At 37.5% G+C, this 12,906-nt stretch overlaps 1 protein-coding gene across 1 annotated transcript; it reads left to right on the top strand.

Moving 5' to 3' along the window:
• Positions 1-1,005: 1,005 nt before the first annotated feature.
• Positions 1,006-12,226, top strand: LOC146579721 (adhesion G protein-coupled receptor F4-like). The gene is made up of 14 exons (XM_085264298.1): positions 1,006-1,120; positions 1,257-1,522; positions 1,616-1,668; positions 3,189-3,310; positions 3,407-3,619; positions 6,430-6,633; positions 6,818-6,949; positions 7,068-7,246; positions 8,505-8,681; positions 8,766-10,139; positions 10,236-10,277; positions 10,826-10,876; positions 10,996-11,062; positions 11,381-12,226. Exons 2-14 carry the CDS (start codon positions 1,316-1,318, stop codon positions 11,437-11,439), a joined length of 2,880 nt encoding a protein of 959 aa, XP_085120424.1. The 5' UTR covers positions 1,006-1,120; positions 1,257-1,315; the 3' UTR covers positions 11,440-12,226.
• Positions 12,227-12,906: the final 680 nt, after the last annotated feature.

Genomic DNA, 12,906 nt, shown 5'->3' with positions numbered 1-12,906 from the left:
TTAAGACCCAACCATGCAAAATATGATTTTTTTGCCATTTTTAAAGTGGTCTTAAAATTTTGATCAGGACTGTATAAATTTAAAATGCTTTTGTGTCAAAGCTCACACAGTGTTAATATCAGACCAAATCACTTCAACTGTCAATAAATATGTGTGTCAACATGTCTGCTCATATGTTGATTGAAAAGATTTTAAGTGTTCTGTTTCATGTCCATAAAGCAAACACTTGGGTTTAAGATATAATATGTAGTGTTGCAGCATGTACGTTAGATTCTCTGGCTGCGTGGGAAAAGAAAAAATATACATATTTAAAAGTATGGTGAAACCTGAACTGCTGCTTTTTTTTTCTTCTTTTTTTACAGTCACAACACCATCAACAACAACACCTACATCAACAAATGGTATGATATTTGAAATGTACAATGCTCCAGATTATCACTTGCACTGTAAAATCTAAATAAATCGAATCTCTTTTGTTGTAACAATTCAGCTATTTAAATGATCTAAAAATGAATCTGTTTGCCAAGTGACTCGTGTAACTGAGAGCTGGGGTAAATTTAATTGTAGATTGCTGCCAACAGGATTTTGACCATGTGGAAATTGCTTTTTTTTTTTTTGATATGGGAGCTTGTTGTCAACATTTTATTGTGTCCCATCATTGTGACAGGTTCATGTGATGCATTCACTCATTTTCTCCTTCACAGCACCAGTGGTCTTCTATATAGCAGTTGAATTGCACATCTCAGCAACCAATGTGCCCCCAAATATCACTGTTGTACTCAGAGACGTTATGAAAAATGTCATCTCTCCTCAAATTGAGTTTTTAACAGTAAAAGACTTGAACTTCACCACATGTAAGGACTTGATCTTATTTATGTGATTTTTGCGCTATTTTTATATAGTGCTATATGAATGAGCTTTGTTTTGTCATTCTTTTAACTGTCTTGAAAAGGGTGCTCTCCAGTCTCTACGGGAGGGCAGCAGTGTCAGTGTGAGGACCAGTTTGCTTGGTCATGTGACAAGTGTGACGAATATGGTGCATGCAGTAATGTCACCTCAGAAACCTGTGGGTGCATCAACAAGCTTCCTCCTGGTGGAGAAATTTGTGAACCAATCTCAAGTAAGAATTCAGTAAATAATTTTTATGTGACCTGAATATGATGTATTCAAATATATCTTTAATACATTTATTTCTGTTGGAATTCTCTGGTGTTAATTTCCTTCTTTTTTCTTGGATCTTAATTTATTCTCCACAGCTTTCAATCCATGTATAACACCAAATACAACTACATTACCATCAGTGACAACTACAACAATGCCAACACCAACAACAACAACAACAATGCCAAACATAACAACAACAACAATGCCAAACACAACAACAACAACAACAACAACCACAACAACAACAACCACAACAACTACACCAATGACACAGACATTTGAAATAACTATGGATGTTGAATTCAAGGAAGAATACAATCAAGAAACCAATGACTTTCACAAAACTGTTAGCAAAACCGTAAGTCTTTGCCTTTTTTTCTTTGTTATTTAGTTTTCTCTTTTTCTCCTTCTACTAATATTTATTCCCTGTTTTTGCCACTGTCTCAAACAGATCACAGAAGAAGGACTGAATCAAGGAATACAAGCAAAATTAATTAAATTCCGGTAACTCACAGTGTCTTTTTTTATTACTACACAATTCCTAACAAGGTTTTTTCTTCACTCCTTTTATGGTATGGTTATTGAAACATTCCACTTGTTTTTGCAAAGTCCGTTCACAAAAACGGACTTTGCAAAAACGTTATGCAAAAGTGTTATGGGGGGAATATCATCATCCCCACCCTATGAGATTAGTTACCAACCTCCAAGAACAACTGATGTGTTGAAGGCACTGAATGAATTGAATTGAAGAAAGAAGTACACAAAAGAGTAAAGAAGTAGAACAACCTTTACATACCTGGGGCCTTAGAAACTGCCATTTTTTATTCCAAATGCACCCTGAGATAACTTCCTCCATTATGAGTAAAGTCACCCTATCCATCTTAACCATGTGTGGCACCACACACAAATGTGAGTTTTCTGCACAGTGAACTTAATCAAAACTAAATATCGGAAGTTGATTAAAAGAGGGGGGAGAAAGTGAGCCCCTGCTACTCTATAGTTATTAAGACTTAAGATGAGATTTATTATCTGCAAAACTGGTTGAGACTGTTTAGTCAGGATGTGAAACACAAAAGGGGAAATTTAAATTCTTTCCCAATTCATTTAATTTTTCTGAGGTTAGCCACTTAATTTGAAGGACAAAATTTTCAAATTTTATTATTTTCTTTTGTTTTAAAATGGAGCCTTACTTTAAATAAGAATGTTGTGGAATCTAAACGCAACATGGGTCCCAGTGGTAATCACAGCACCCGGGGCAGTGATTCCTAAAATGGGGAAAAGGGTCCAGCAGATCCCAGGAAAAACATCTGACACCTATATCCAGAAGTGCGCAGTCCTAGCAACAGCAAAGATCCCCTGTGCATGGCCCTCAAGCTGCCAGGATCTGAGCTTGAAGGATAAAGACTGCTCGCAGGTCGAGTGAGGAATTTATATGTTCAACATTTCAGGACCTAGAGAAGGCCTTTAACTGCAGTCCTCAGGGTGTTCTGTGGCCCATTGTTGGCCATTGTGGCTCATGAATATGGACCCATTGTTGCAAGATATCTGGCCTCACAAACAAATGGTTGGTTTGCATTGCCGGCAAGATGTCAAATTCATTCCTGGTGGGTTCTGGACTTTGCAAAAGCTGCAGTTTGTCAATGATTCTGTTCATTACTTTCATCACAATTAAGACATTACTGTAAACATTTCCATCTGTTAAGTTGTAAATTAATGTGACTGAGGGAAAACTCAACATGCAGTAAAACTGTCTCTACTACTCATTCTAAAAACATATAATCTGGAAATAGTCTGACATTTAGCCTTTACCCAGTAGAGAAAAAAATAATTGTTAATTATTTGCAATTTACTGTAATTTATTTTTATTTTATTTTTTTCCCATAACTAAAGGCATTTAATGTTTTTGTTATTTGAGATTAAACTTGTTTGGCCTGTGTGAGTGAACACATAGCATGTGAGAACTTAAGAGTTGGCAACTCTTTTGTGGTTACATTCTTTTAAAGGAATTCTGTTCTCTGTTGCAGGAGTGGAAGTACCATTGCCCAATATCAAGTCAGTGGTCCCTCTTCTATTACACCAGACTTTCAGGCACTAAAATTAAAAATATCTAACAACCTGGCAAAATTATATCCTGTAATATTTGAGGGTAAGGTAGTTTTTTACATTTATGCTTTCAAATGTTGTGAATATCTGTTGGTACAGATAGTTGTTTAATAATTGTGCGACATTTTTGTCCTTAAAGCCTCGGGTCCCCTGACATTTTCGCCAAATGATGGATTTTATGAGGAAACAGTGACTGTAACATGTGGCCCTCCACCAGGGGATTTTGGCACTGTCTCAGCAGCAGAGTGGAGACGTAATACGGTGCTCATATCTGAAGATGGAGGACACAGAATTTCATTTAAGGATGGAAAATCAACCTTAACTGTGTCCAGGTTTATTAGCGCTGACGATGGTAAGAAATGGGTTGCTGCATTCAATAGGAATACATTTTAATAGAATTTGTTTAATTAAAATTTAAATTAAAGTTCTGCATCACAGTTTTCTCTTAGTACTCAGGCCAGAGCAACAGCAAAATTCTGATTGGCTGGGTAAAATTCATCTTACAGTGCAACGCAAGCATTGTCAGTGCATCAATCAGTCTGACCTGCTTATAAAAGACAAATTGCAGCGAAAGTTTCACCCAAAAATAATTATAGTGCAGTCTGTCTTAGTGTAGTAAATATACCACTACAATTATTTTATGTATTGAAGAGGTATCCAATGGTTGTGCCTAAGTCTCTCACAGAAAAGCTAATATATATATATACCATTTAAATACAGTGCAGAAGAATTCTGCCATGTTACTGAACCACCGCAATAAACTCTGATGAGAGCAAAATGTAGGGTGCGGAAGACTCTGTATACAGTATATATGTTCAGTGCAGATAGATATATAGTGTATAGGTATACATGTCATCCAAAAAATCCACAACACAGATCATACAAAAGAAATATGGTACAAAAGCCAAAAAAATGTTTTCCTTTGCTGAGCTGTTACACTTCATGTGAGCAGTATATGCATTTTAACCAGTGATTTAAGGACCACAATAGCATCTAAACAAAGGGACGTGACATTTATACAGTGGGGCAAAAAAGTATTTAGTCAGCCACCGATTGTGCAAGTTCCCCCACCTAAAATGATGACAGAGGTCAGTAATTTGCACCAGAGGTACACTTCAACTGTGAGAGACAGAATGTGAAAAAAAAAAACATGAATCCACATGGTAGGATTTGTAAAGAATTTATTCGTAAATCAGGGTGGAAAATAAGTATTTGGTCAATAACAAAAATACAACTCAATACTTTGTAACATAACCTTTGTTGGCAATAACAGAGGTCAAACGTTTACTATAGGTCTTTACCAGGTTTGCACACACAGTAGCTGGTATTTTGGCCCATTCCTCCATGCAGATCTTCTCGAGAGCAGTGATGTTTTGGGGCTGTCGCCGAGCAACACGGACTTTCAACTCCCGCCACAGATTTTCTATGGGGTTGAGGTCTGGAGACTGGCTAGGCCACTCCAGGACTTTCAAATGCTTCTTACGGAGCCACTCCTTTGTTGCCTGGGCGGTGTGTTTTGGATCATTGTCATGTTGGAAGACCCAGCCTCGTTTCATCTTCCATCAGTGAACCTCCTTCACTGATGGAAGGAGGTTTTGGCTCAAAATCTCACGATACATGGCCCCATTCATTCTGTCCTTAACACGGATCAGTCGTCCTGTCCCCTTGGCAGAAAAACAGCCCCATAGCATGATGTTTCCACCCCCATGCTTCACAGTAGGTATGGTGTTCTTGGGATGCAACTCAGTATTCTTCTTCCTCCAAACACGATGAGTTGAGTTTATACCAAAAAGTTCTACTTTGGTTTCATCTGACCACATGACATTCTCCCAATCCTCTGCTGTATCATCCATGTGCTCTCTGGCAAACTTCAGACGGGCCTGGACATGCACTGGCTTCAGCAGCGGAACACGTCTGGCACTGCGGGATTTGATTCCCTGCTGTTGTAGTGTGTTACTGATGGTGACCTTTGTTACTTTGGTCCCAGCTCTCTGCAGGTCATTCACCAGGTCCCCCCGTGTGGTTCTGGGATCTTTGCTCACCGTTCTCATGATCATTTTGACCCCACGGGATGAGATCTTGCGTGGAGCCCCAGATCGAGGGAGATTATCAGTGGTCTTATATGTCTTCCATTTTCTGATGATTGCTCCCACAGTTGATTTTTTCACACCAAGCTGCTTGCCTATTGTAGATTCACTCTTCCCAGTCTGGTGCAGGTCTACAATACTTTTCCTGGTGTCCTTCCAAAGCTCTTTGGTCTTGGCCATGGCGGAGTTTGGAGTCTGACTGTTTGAGGCTGTGGACAGGTGTCTTTTATACAGATGATGAGTTCAAACAGGTGCCATTCATACAGGTAACGAGTGGGGGACAGAAAAGCTTCTTACAGAAGACGTTACAGGTCTGTGAGAGCCAGAGATTTTCCTTGTTTGAGGTGACCAAATACTTATTTTTCACCCTGATTTACGAATAAATTCTTTACAAATCCTACCATGTGGATTCATGGATTTTTTTTTCACATTCTGTCTCTCACAGTTGAAGTGTACCTCTGGTGCAAATTACTGACCTCTGTCATCATTTTAAGTGGGGGAACTTGCACAATCGGTGGCTGACTAAATACTTTTTTGCCCCACTGTAGGTACACTAATATTCTGATATACAGTTTTTCCCAGTTTCTATGGCTCACTTCTCAAATAATAGTTTAGTGATGCAAAAGAGTACCGCCATTGGTTGGGGGCAGACAAACAGTTTCCCCTCTTGGGTTTGCAAGCACATTATAACGGGTGTGCAGTTTATGACAATTTGTGGCCAAACAGAATATTAGGTTGTTTTTTTTTTACTGTACTATTTTATTATTAATGAGCTGATATTCTACTTTTTAGTTCTGTGCAGTCCAGTTTCTTTTCCCTCACAATACATTGTAAAGAGTCCTTTCATTTTAATACAGAATGTAATATGTTCTGCTTTTAAGCATTTAAGCTATATTTTTAAACAATCGCAGTTGGTTATTCCCAGAAAAATTAGGGTTGGATTGCTAAAAAGTAAAGTTTCAGTGTATGAGGGCGGAAAACCAGGAGTATTCCAAAAATGTTATTGTTGTTGTTATTACAAATATTTTATACCTCTTTTGTTGGTTTAATTTGAAATTTTCACTTTTAATTACAGGAGTTTATGAATGTCGGCTGATGCGCACAAATGACAAAGCATTTTTTCGTCAGAAATCTGCAACATCATTCAGTCTGAAAACAAAACCCACAATCACAGTCTCACCAATCAGACAGTATGTGCAATGTTCTGGAGGAAGTGTGGCTCTGGAGTGCAGTGTGAATGATGGGTATGAGGTTCAGTTTCGGGACATTTCTGCAGCAGGTAAGCCTGACACAAAAACACAAAAATCAACAAAAGGCAAATCTGTTACTGAGAAACATTTTATATCACAGCATTTTTCACAAAAGCATATTTAATGCAATTAATATTATTTTGTAACTTTTCGGTCTTGCTATTGTTCTACTCTCTAGGATATTTTTAACTTACCTTTATTGTTGTTGTTTAGGCACTGGTACTTCCATTACCTATAATTATCCTACACCTCAAGGTTGTCAACAAGGGGAAAAGACAGTCATCTGTCAGTTAAAAAACCAACCTTCATATGCAAATACAATAACACTACAGTTATCCTCACAGAGTGAGTATTACTTAATACATTCAGATATTCACAAGTATGATCATGAACATGCATTCATACATACAAAATGAAAAATACATATTAAAACTGATGATGTATTTGTTCTCTCTCTGCATAGGTGCTTACTGTACAGATGACACATTTGGCCAAGGAGATATAGGTTACAAAGCTGCAGTGCCCTGTGAACCAAACAAGGTGGGAGAAATAACTGCAGTGTGTAAGGAAAATAGGAAATTTGGCGATGTTGAAGAGAACTGCATCCTGTTGCCAGTTCAGGAGCTGCTTGACCAGTCCCAGGTAACCTAGCTCTCTGGTTGTTTCCAACAACAGATAATGAATCATTGATTCAATTAAGGCAACACAATGCAAGTCAAATCAAATTACTTTTATTGTCACATCACAATATACTGGTACACTGGTACAGCACATGCGAGTGAAATTCTTGTGTGCAAGCTTCAAGCAACAGTCTTGTGCAAAATGCAAGAAACAAGAGAATTACAAGAATAGGAATATGAGAATTATAAGAATTATAAGAATAAATATATGTACAACTATAATAATGTATGCACATCATTAAGTGTGTGTGTGTGTGTGTGTGTGTGTGTGTGTGTGTGTGTGTGTGTGTGTGTGTGTACATATGTATAAAATATACAGAGGTCAGATGTAGTAATGGTCTGAGCCAAACCCTAATTTGGCAACTGTGATGGAGTTGGTGGGAGGTATTGTCCTGTATTGAACTTACCTTAGATAACATCCTACTCCCCATACTCCCCAACACCACCTAAAATGGGTACACCATGCAACATCACAGAGGAAAGCACTGCCCACAACAGATTCATAGAGTATTATCCAACAGATGTTAAAAGACCTCATCTGCCTCAGAAAATAGAGAAAACTCTGGCCCTTCCTGTAAAGTGCAGTTGTGTTTTTAACCCACTCCACTTTATTGTCAGTGTTCTCTCTGAGGTATTTATGTTGTGGTGATATCATGGTCCTCCTAAAGTCCACAGTCAATTCTTTGATCTTTCTCACTTTGTGGAAGAGACTGGGTACAGTAGAAACTCAGCCATGAAATAGAAAAATCATATGGTCACTGGACACCTCTGCACATAGTGTGCCAGACACAGCCTGCAAAAGGGACATGGGCCCATCCTCCTGTAGGCCCACAGTCCTGTAGGAGGTGCCATTGGGGGTCAGCTGCAATGGGTGTCGCACGTCAAATGGGAGCAGAGGCCCTGGCAGACTGATTCCCGGGTACCAAGACTAGCAAATAATTATGTGTAATAATAATTATATATCAGTATATTGGCTGTATGTAATGAATGAATATCTGTACTGTTGATGCACAGTGGTCCTGTGTGTGTGGTCCAGTGTTCTCCTTAAAAAGGGAATGAGAAAAATGCATCAGAAGCCTCATATGTGATTTTAAAGCAAGTGCATCACTTATGCTTAAACCTGCAGGAAAACTAGAAGAAAGTAAAATAAGTAGAATATATAAAATTATTAAGTGGAGTTAACATGTAACATTGTTCTTTCCTCTGTTCAAATCTCACAGTTCTTGACTGCCGCTACATTGCCAGTATTTTTGGAAGAGCTCAAGAACGTCACTGTCAATTTTACTGAAGAAGTGATTACATCTCCTCCCAACATTAAAGCTATTGTGAGAATACTCAGCAATGTCGCCAACAAATCTTCATCCCTCGATATCTCAGTTAGCAGAGTTTCAATGGAGGTATGTTGATTAGATTGCAGACGTTTTCACATTCTGAACAGTTAATGTTTTTAATCTAAAATCATTCTTTTCTCTTTACTATAGAATGTCTTGATAACAGCAGGGGTTCTCACCATCAATGGAACAAAGCAAACATGGAACATTCTCAATAACAATGACACCAAAAGCATCTCAAACAACACTGATGTTAAAAGTGTTAGCTCATCATTTTTGGACTCCCTTGAAATAATAACATCTCGTCTTGTCAATGCAACTTTTGACATTATGACAGGCTTTATTCAGTTAAACAGAACTACATTCACAGACACTTTCAATGCTGAATTTAATTCTTCAGTGACAATACAAATACCAGAGTCTAATGGAGATAACAAAACAATCACTATGATAGTATTTAACTCCTTAGATAACGTACTACCTGCAAGAGATGAGGCCAATTCATCGCTCAAGTCCATAAACGGCAGGGTTGTACTTGTTCAGTCCACTGGCCAAATCAATAATATCTCTTTCACATATGACATTTTAAATGATACACTGGAAAACCCTGAATGTGTCTTCTGGAACTTCAGCCTCTTTGATGGTCTGGGAGGATGGGACGGCAAGGGCTGCAAGTTAGTGTTAAACATAAATGAAACAGAAACTGTCACCTGCAACTGCAACCACCTGACCTCATTCTCCATCCTCATGTCACCGAACAGTCCGAAGAAACCCTATTTGGACATTATAACCTACATTGGAGTTGGCATTTCAATGGGATCCTTGGTCATATGTCTCATCATTGAAGGCCTCATTTGGAGAAAAATAAGAAAGAATGAAACCTCTTACTTGCGTCATGTTGCCATTGTTAACATCGCCGTTTCCCTCCTGATTGCAAACATTTGGTTTATAATTGGAGCGGCCATTTCAGATGCAGAAGTTAAAAAACCCCCAGAATGCACTGCAGCTACCTTTTTTATCCATTTTTTCTACCTAGCCCTGTTCTTCTGGATGCTGGCCTCAGCTATGCTGCTGCTCTACCGTACAACTAATGTTTTTGGTGGGGGTTTGTCTAAAGCATCTATGCTGGCCATTGGATTTTTTCTAGGCTACGGAGCTCCTCTCATCATTGCAACAGTAACTATAGCTGCAACTGCACCTGACAACGGATACATTCGAGATAATACCATATGCTGGCTCAACTGGGATAAGTCCAAAGCTCTGCTGGCATTTGTGATTCCTGCACTTTTAATAGTGGTGATAAACCTCATTATCCTGGTTGTGGTTTTGTACAAAATCATAAGGAGAAGGGTTGGAACAACTGCTGCACAAGCAGAGGAAAAGCACGTCTTAGTGGTTATTGCCAAGAGCTTGGCTGTGCTCACACCATTTTTTGGCATAACTTGGGGTTTAGGAGCTGGAATTCTGGCTGATCCAACAAATGAAGGAATCCATATTGCATTTGCATTCTTCAATTCGCTACAGGTACAAATTCATTTTCCCCCCCTATCTGTATACCATGATAGTAGCATCTTTAATCACTGAATCCTTGATAACTAATGTTACTCTGTTTTTAAAAAGGGTTTCTTTATTTTGGTATTTGGAACACTGCTGGACGGTAAGGTACGTACAGCTCAATTTTAGTGCAGGTTAATTCAAGGAAAAATAATAATTTATATATGAATGATGTTTACGAATGAATATATGATTATTCCTGAATTACTTAAAAATTAAAGGTAAATGATATCAGTTTGGTTTAACAACCAAGTGTGTACTGGAAAGAAATGTAGTAATTGTCTCCTGATCTTTACTGACAAAAGACTATAAATTGTAATAATATTACACTAAAATCGTCCTTTGTCAAGTCAAACTTCCGCCTTTACATTTCTTGAGACTTCTTGGTTTCTCTGTAAGTCCATTCAAATGACTACTCAGACTTGAGCATGAAAGTAGGAGACAGGCCCACACTTCAATAACTAACAGTTATGTGTATGTGGTCGCATTCCATACAAGCACACAAAACAGCACAATGAACATCTTCACAGAAGTGCAAAAATAGAAGATGGTTTGCTTGTAGTGTTTGGCTTGGCCACATGAATAAATTAAATTTTAAGAACAAATTTATGTGACTTCCATTTTAGTAATCTAACATTTGACATTTCATTTATCAGGTGCGGTCAGCAATAGCATCATGGTCACAAACCTCCAGAAGTAGGACAGGGGTAAGAACAGGTTTCCTAGTCATGGGCTTCATGTTCCTTGTTTTTTTCCTTTCTTAGGAATCACCGATAATTTGCTTCTTGTTAATATTGTATGATTTATTTTTATTTTGTTTTTTTAGAGCACAAGTGCTGGAAATTCAACATCAAGTGGACTTCGATTTCTGAGGAACTGGAGACGTGGAAGAGGTAAAGAACCATCAAGGAAATTAATCAATTAAGGTTCCATATAAAAATGAAGTGAAAACTGTGTGTTTTTAGGTGTGCTTGTACTTTGATCAGGCAGTCCAACCGGGAAAATAATAATTAGATGGGTGGCGCATCAACAGATACAAAATGTCATTTTTTAAACATTTTTATTCATACAATTATTTTAACTGCCACCGAAACTACAGCTTCCTGGTGTAGTACTGTTCCTACTGTTGTATTTTTTTTTTAAATTCACACAACACAGAATAACTGTTCTATTATTGTTTTGCTTTTTTTTGTTTGTTTGGTTTTTTTTAGATGGCTACAACATGACCTCCAGTGCATCCAGTGATGTGCATTCAGCTAGCAACACGTAATCTATGCAGAAATCTGTGGTGATTCAGATTACCAACAAGAAGTCAGCCCCCCTCTCACCTTTTTCCCTATTTGCAATAAATTAAACTTTGATGGGTTTTATTTATATCTTACATAATATTGAATCCTAGAAGAATCTGGCTTGATTTAAAAAACAAAAAACCCAAAATAAATAAATATGTGATTGCTACACTAGTTTTTGAATGGCGTGATAAATGTTGGAATCATAATTATAACGTTTTAAATTTTTTATTCATCTTTGATTTTGATTTGAATGTATGATTATCACATGTCAAATAGTACATATTTGTAGTTACTAATACATTCTGAATGTATGTTTGAACTGTTTTAGAAGAAAAGTGTTAAGTTTACTTATTCTAAAGAGTGAGCAGATTTGATTTCTGATGTAAACATGAGTTAAACATTGCACTTGCAACATCAGTGCATCAGCGAATCTTGGTTGCTAAAAAAATATTTAACATTTTCTACATGTAGTCATTATAAGCTAATTTTAAATACCAAACAACCTTTGTTAAAGAAAGTTTTGGTGTTAATCACTTTATAAGCTTGGCTACCACTTAGTTGTAGAAGGAAATCTGTCTCTAAATCTTGCGGTTTTAATTCCATCTGAATGTATTATAGTGCATGATCCCAAAATTAATCTCATGAAAATAATTAATTTAGCTTTAATAATATCATTAATTCTTACCAATCGCTGGTATTTTTTTAATTCTGTATATTTTATGCTGTATAATAATAATTTCTTAATAATTTCTCATACATCTTACTTTTACCCAATCCTTTTTTCTTTCCTGACCAAAAAATTGTTATACTAACTAGCACTTTCATGTTATAGTCACTCTCTTCTGGCTTCTCAAAATAAATTAAATATGCTTTTATTTTTTTTTGCGCACTTATTGTTGTATATTCTTGCATAATTTTGCCATGCCTTAACACCTGACACTCGGACCGGCGGCCGCCTCGGGTCTCTCCTCCTCCCCTTTCCCTCATCCACCTGCTGGCCTCCAACACTTGCTAATGTTATTGAATCTGTGGAAGCTCCGCGATAGCCACCACACAAAGTAACGAATAACGACCCTATCTAAATCCCAGTAACGATTAATGTGTTCCTGATTTTGGCATAATAACTAGTTACTGTGCTCGTTACCACAATAATAACGTAGTTACTGTAACGTGTTACTTAATAAAGCGTTAGTCCCTACACTGACAGTAAAGCAGTCGTTTCCATTTAATTATATGTCATTTGTGATATTTGGGTTTTCTACACACATGGAGCAACACAACGTTGAAGTCACTGTCAGTTCCTGGGGAGGAGTAGGTAACAAAGCCAGGTGGTGTCCCTGTGAAGGTGTCCAGTGTTGGGAAGGTTACTTTTAAAATGTATTCCATTACAGAATACAGAATACATTCCTAAAATGTATTCTGTAACGTATTCTGTTACGTTACTC

Source organism: Mchenga conophoros, linkage group LG3 (assembly GCF_057382185.1).
Source record: "Mchenga conophoros isolate Kocher_MC1m ecotype Shallow Benthic linkage group LG3, M_conophoros_male_GT1.1, whole genome shotgun sequence".
Classification (NCBI taxonomy): domain Eukaryota; kingdom Metazoa; phylum Chordata; class Actinopteri; order Cichliformes; family Cichlidae; genus Mchenga; species Mchenga conophoros.
Note: the sequence above shows the minus strand (reverse complement) of the source record. Positions and strands in the feature narration are given on the sequence as shown.

What these genes read in the sequence shown, in the direction of transcription:
- LOC146579721 (XM_085264298.1), top strand. Translation starts at nt 1,316, where the DNA reads ATGCCAACACCAACAACAACAACAACAATGCCAAACATAACAACAACA. An exon ending in GCAAAATTAATTAAATTCCG is followed by an intron (nt 1,669 to 3,188) that starts GTAACTCACAGT and finishes TCTCTGTTGCAG; the next exon opens with GAGTGGAAGTACCATTGCCC. An exon ending in ACTACAGTTATCCTCACAGA is followed by an intron (nt 6,950 to 7,067) that starts GTGAGTATTACT and finishes CTCTCTGCATAG; the next exon opens with GTGCTTACTGTACAGATGAC.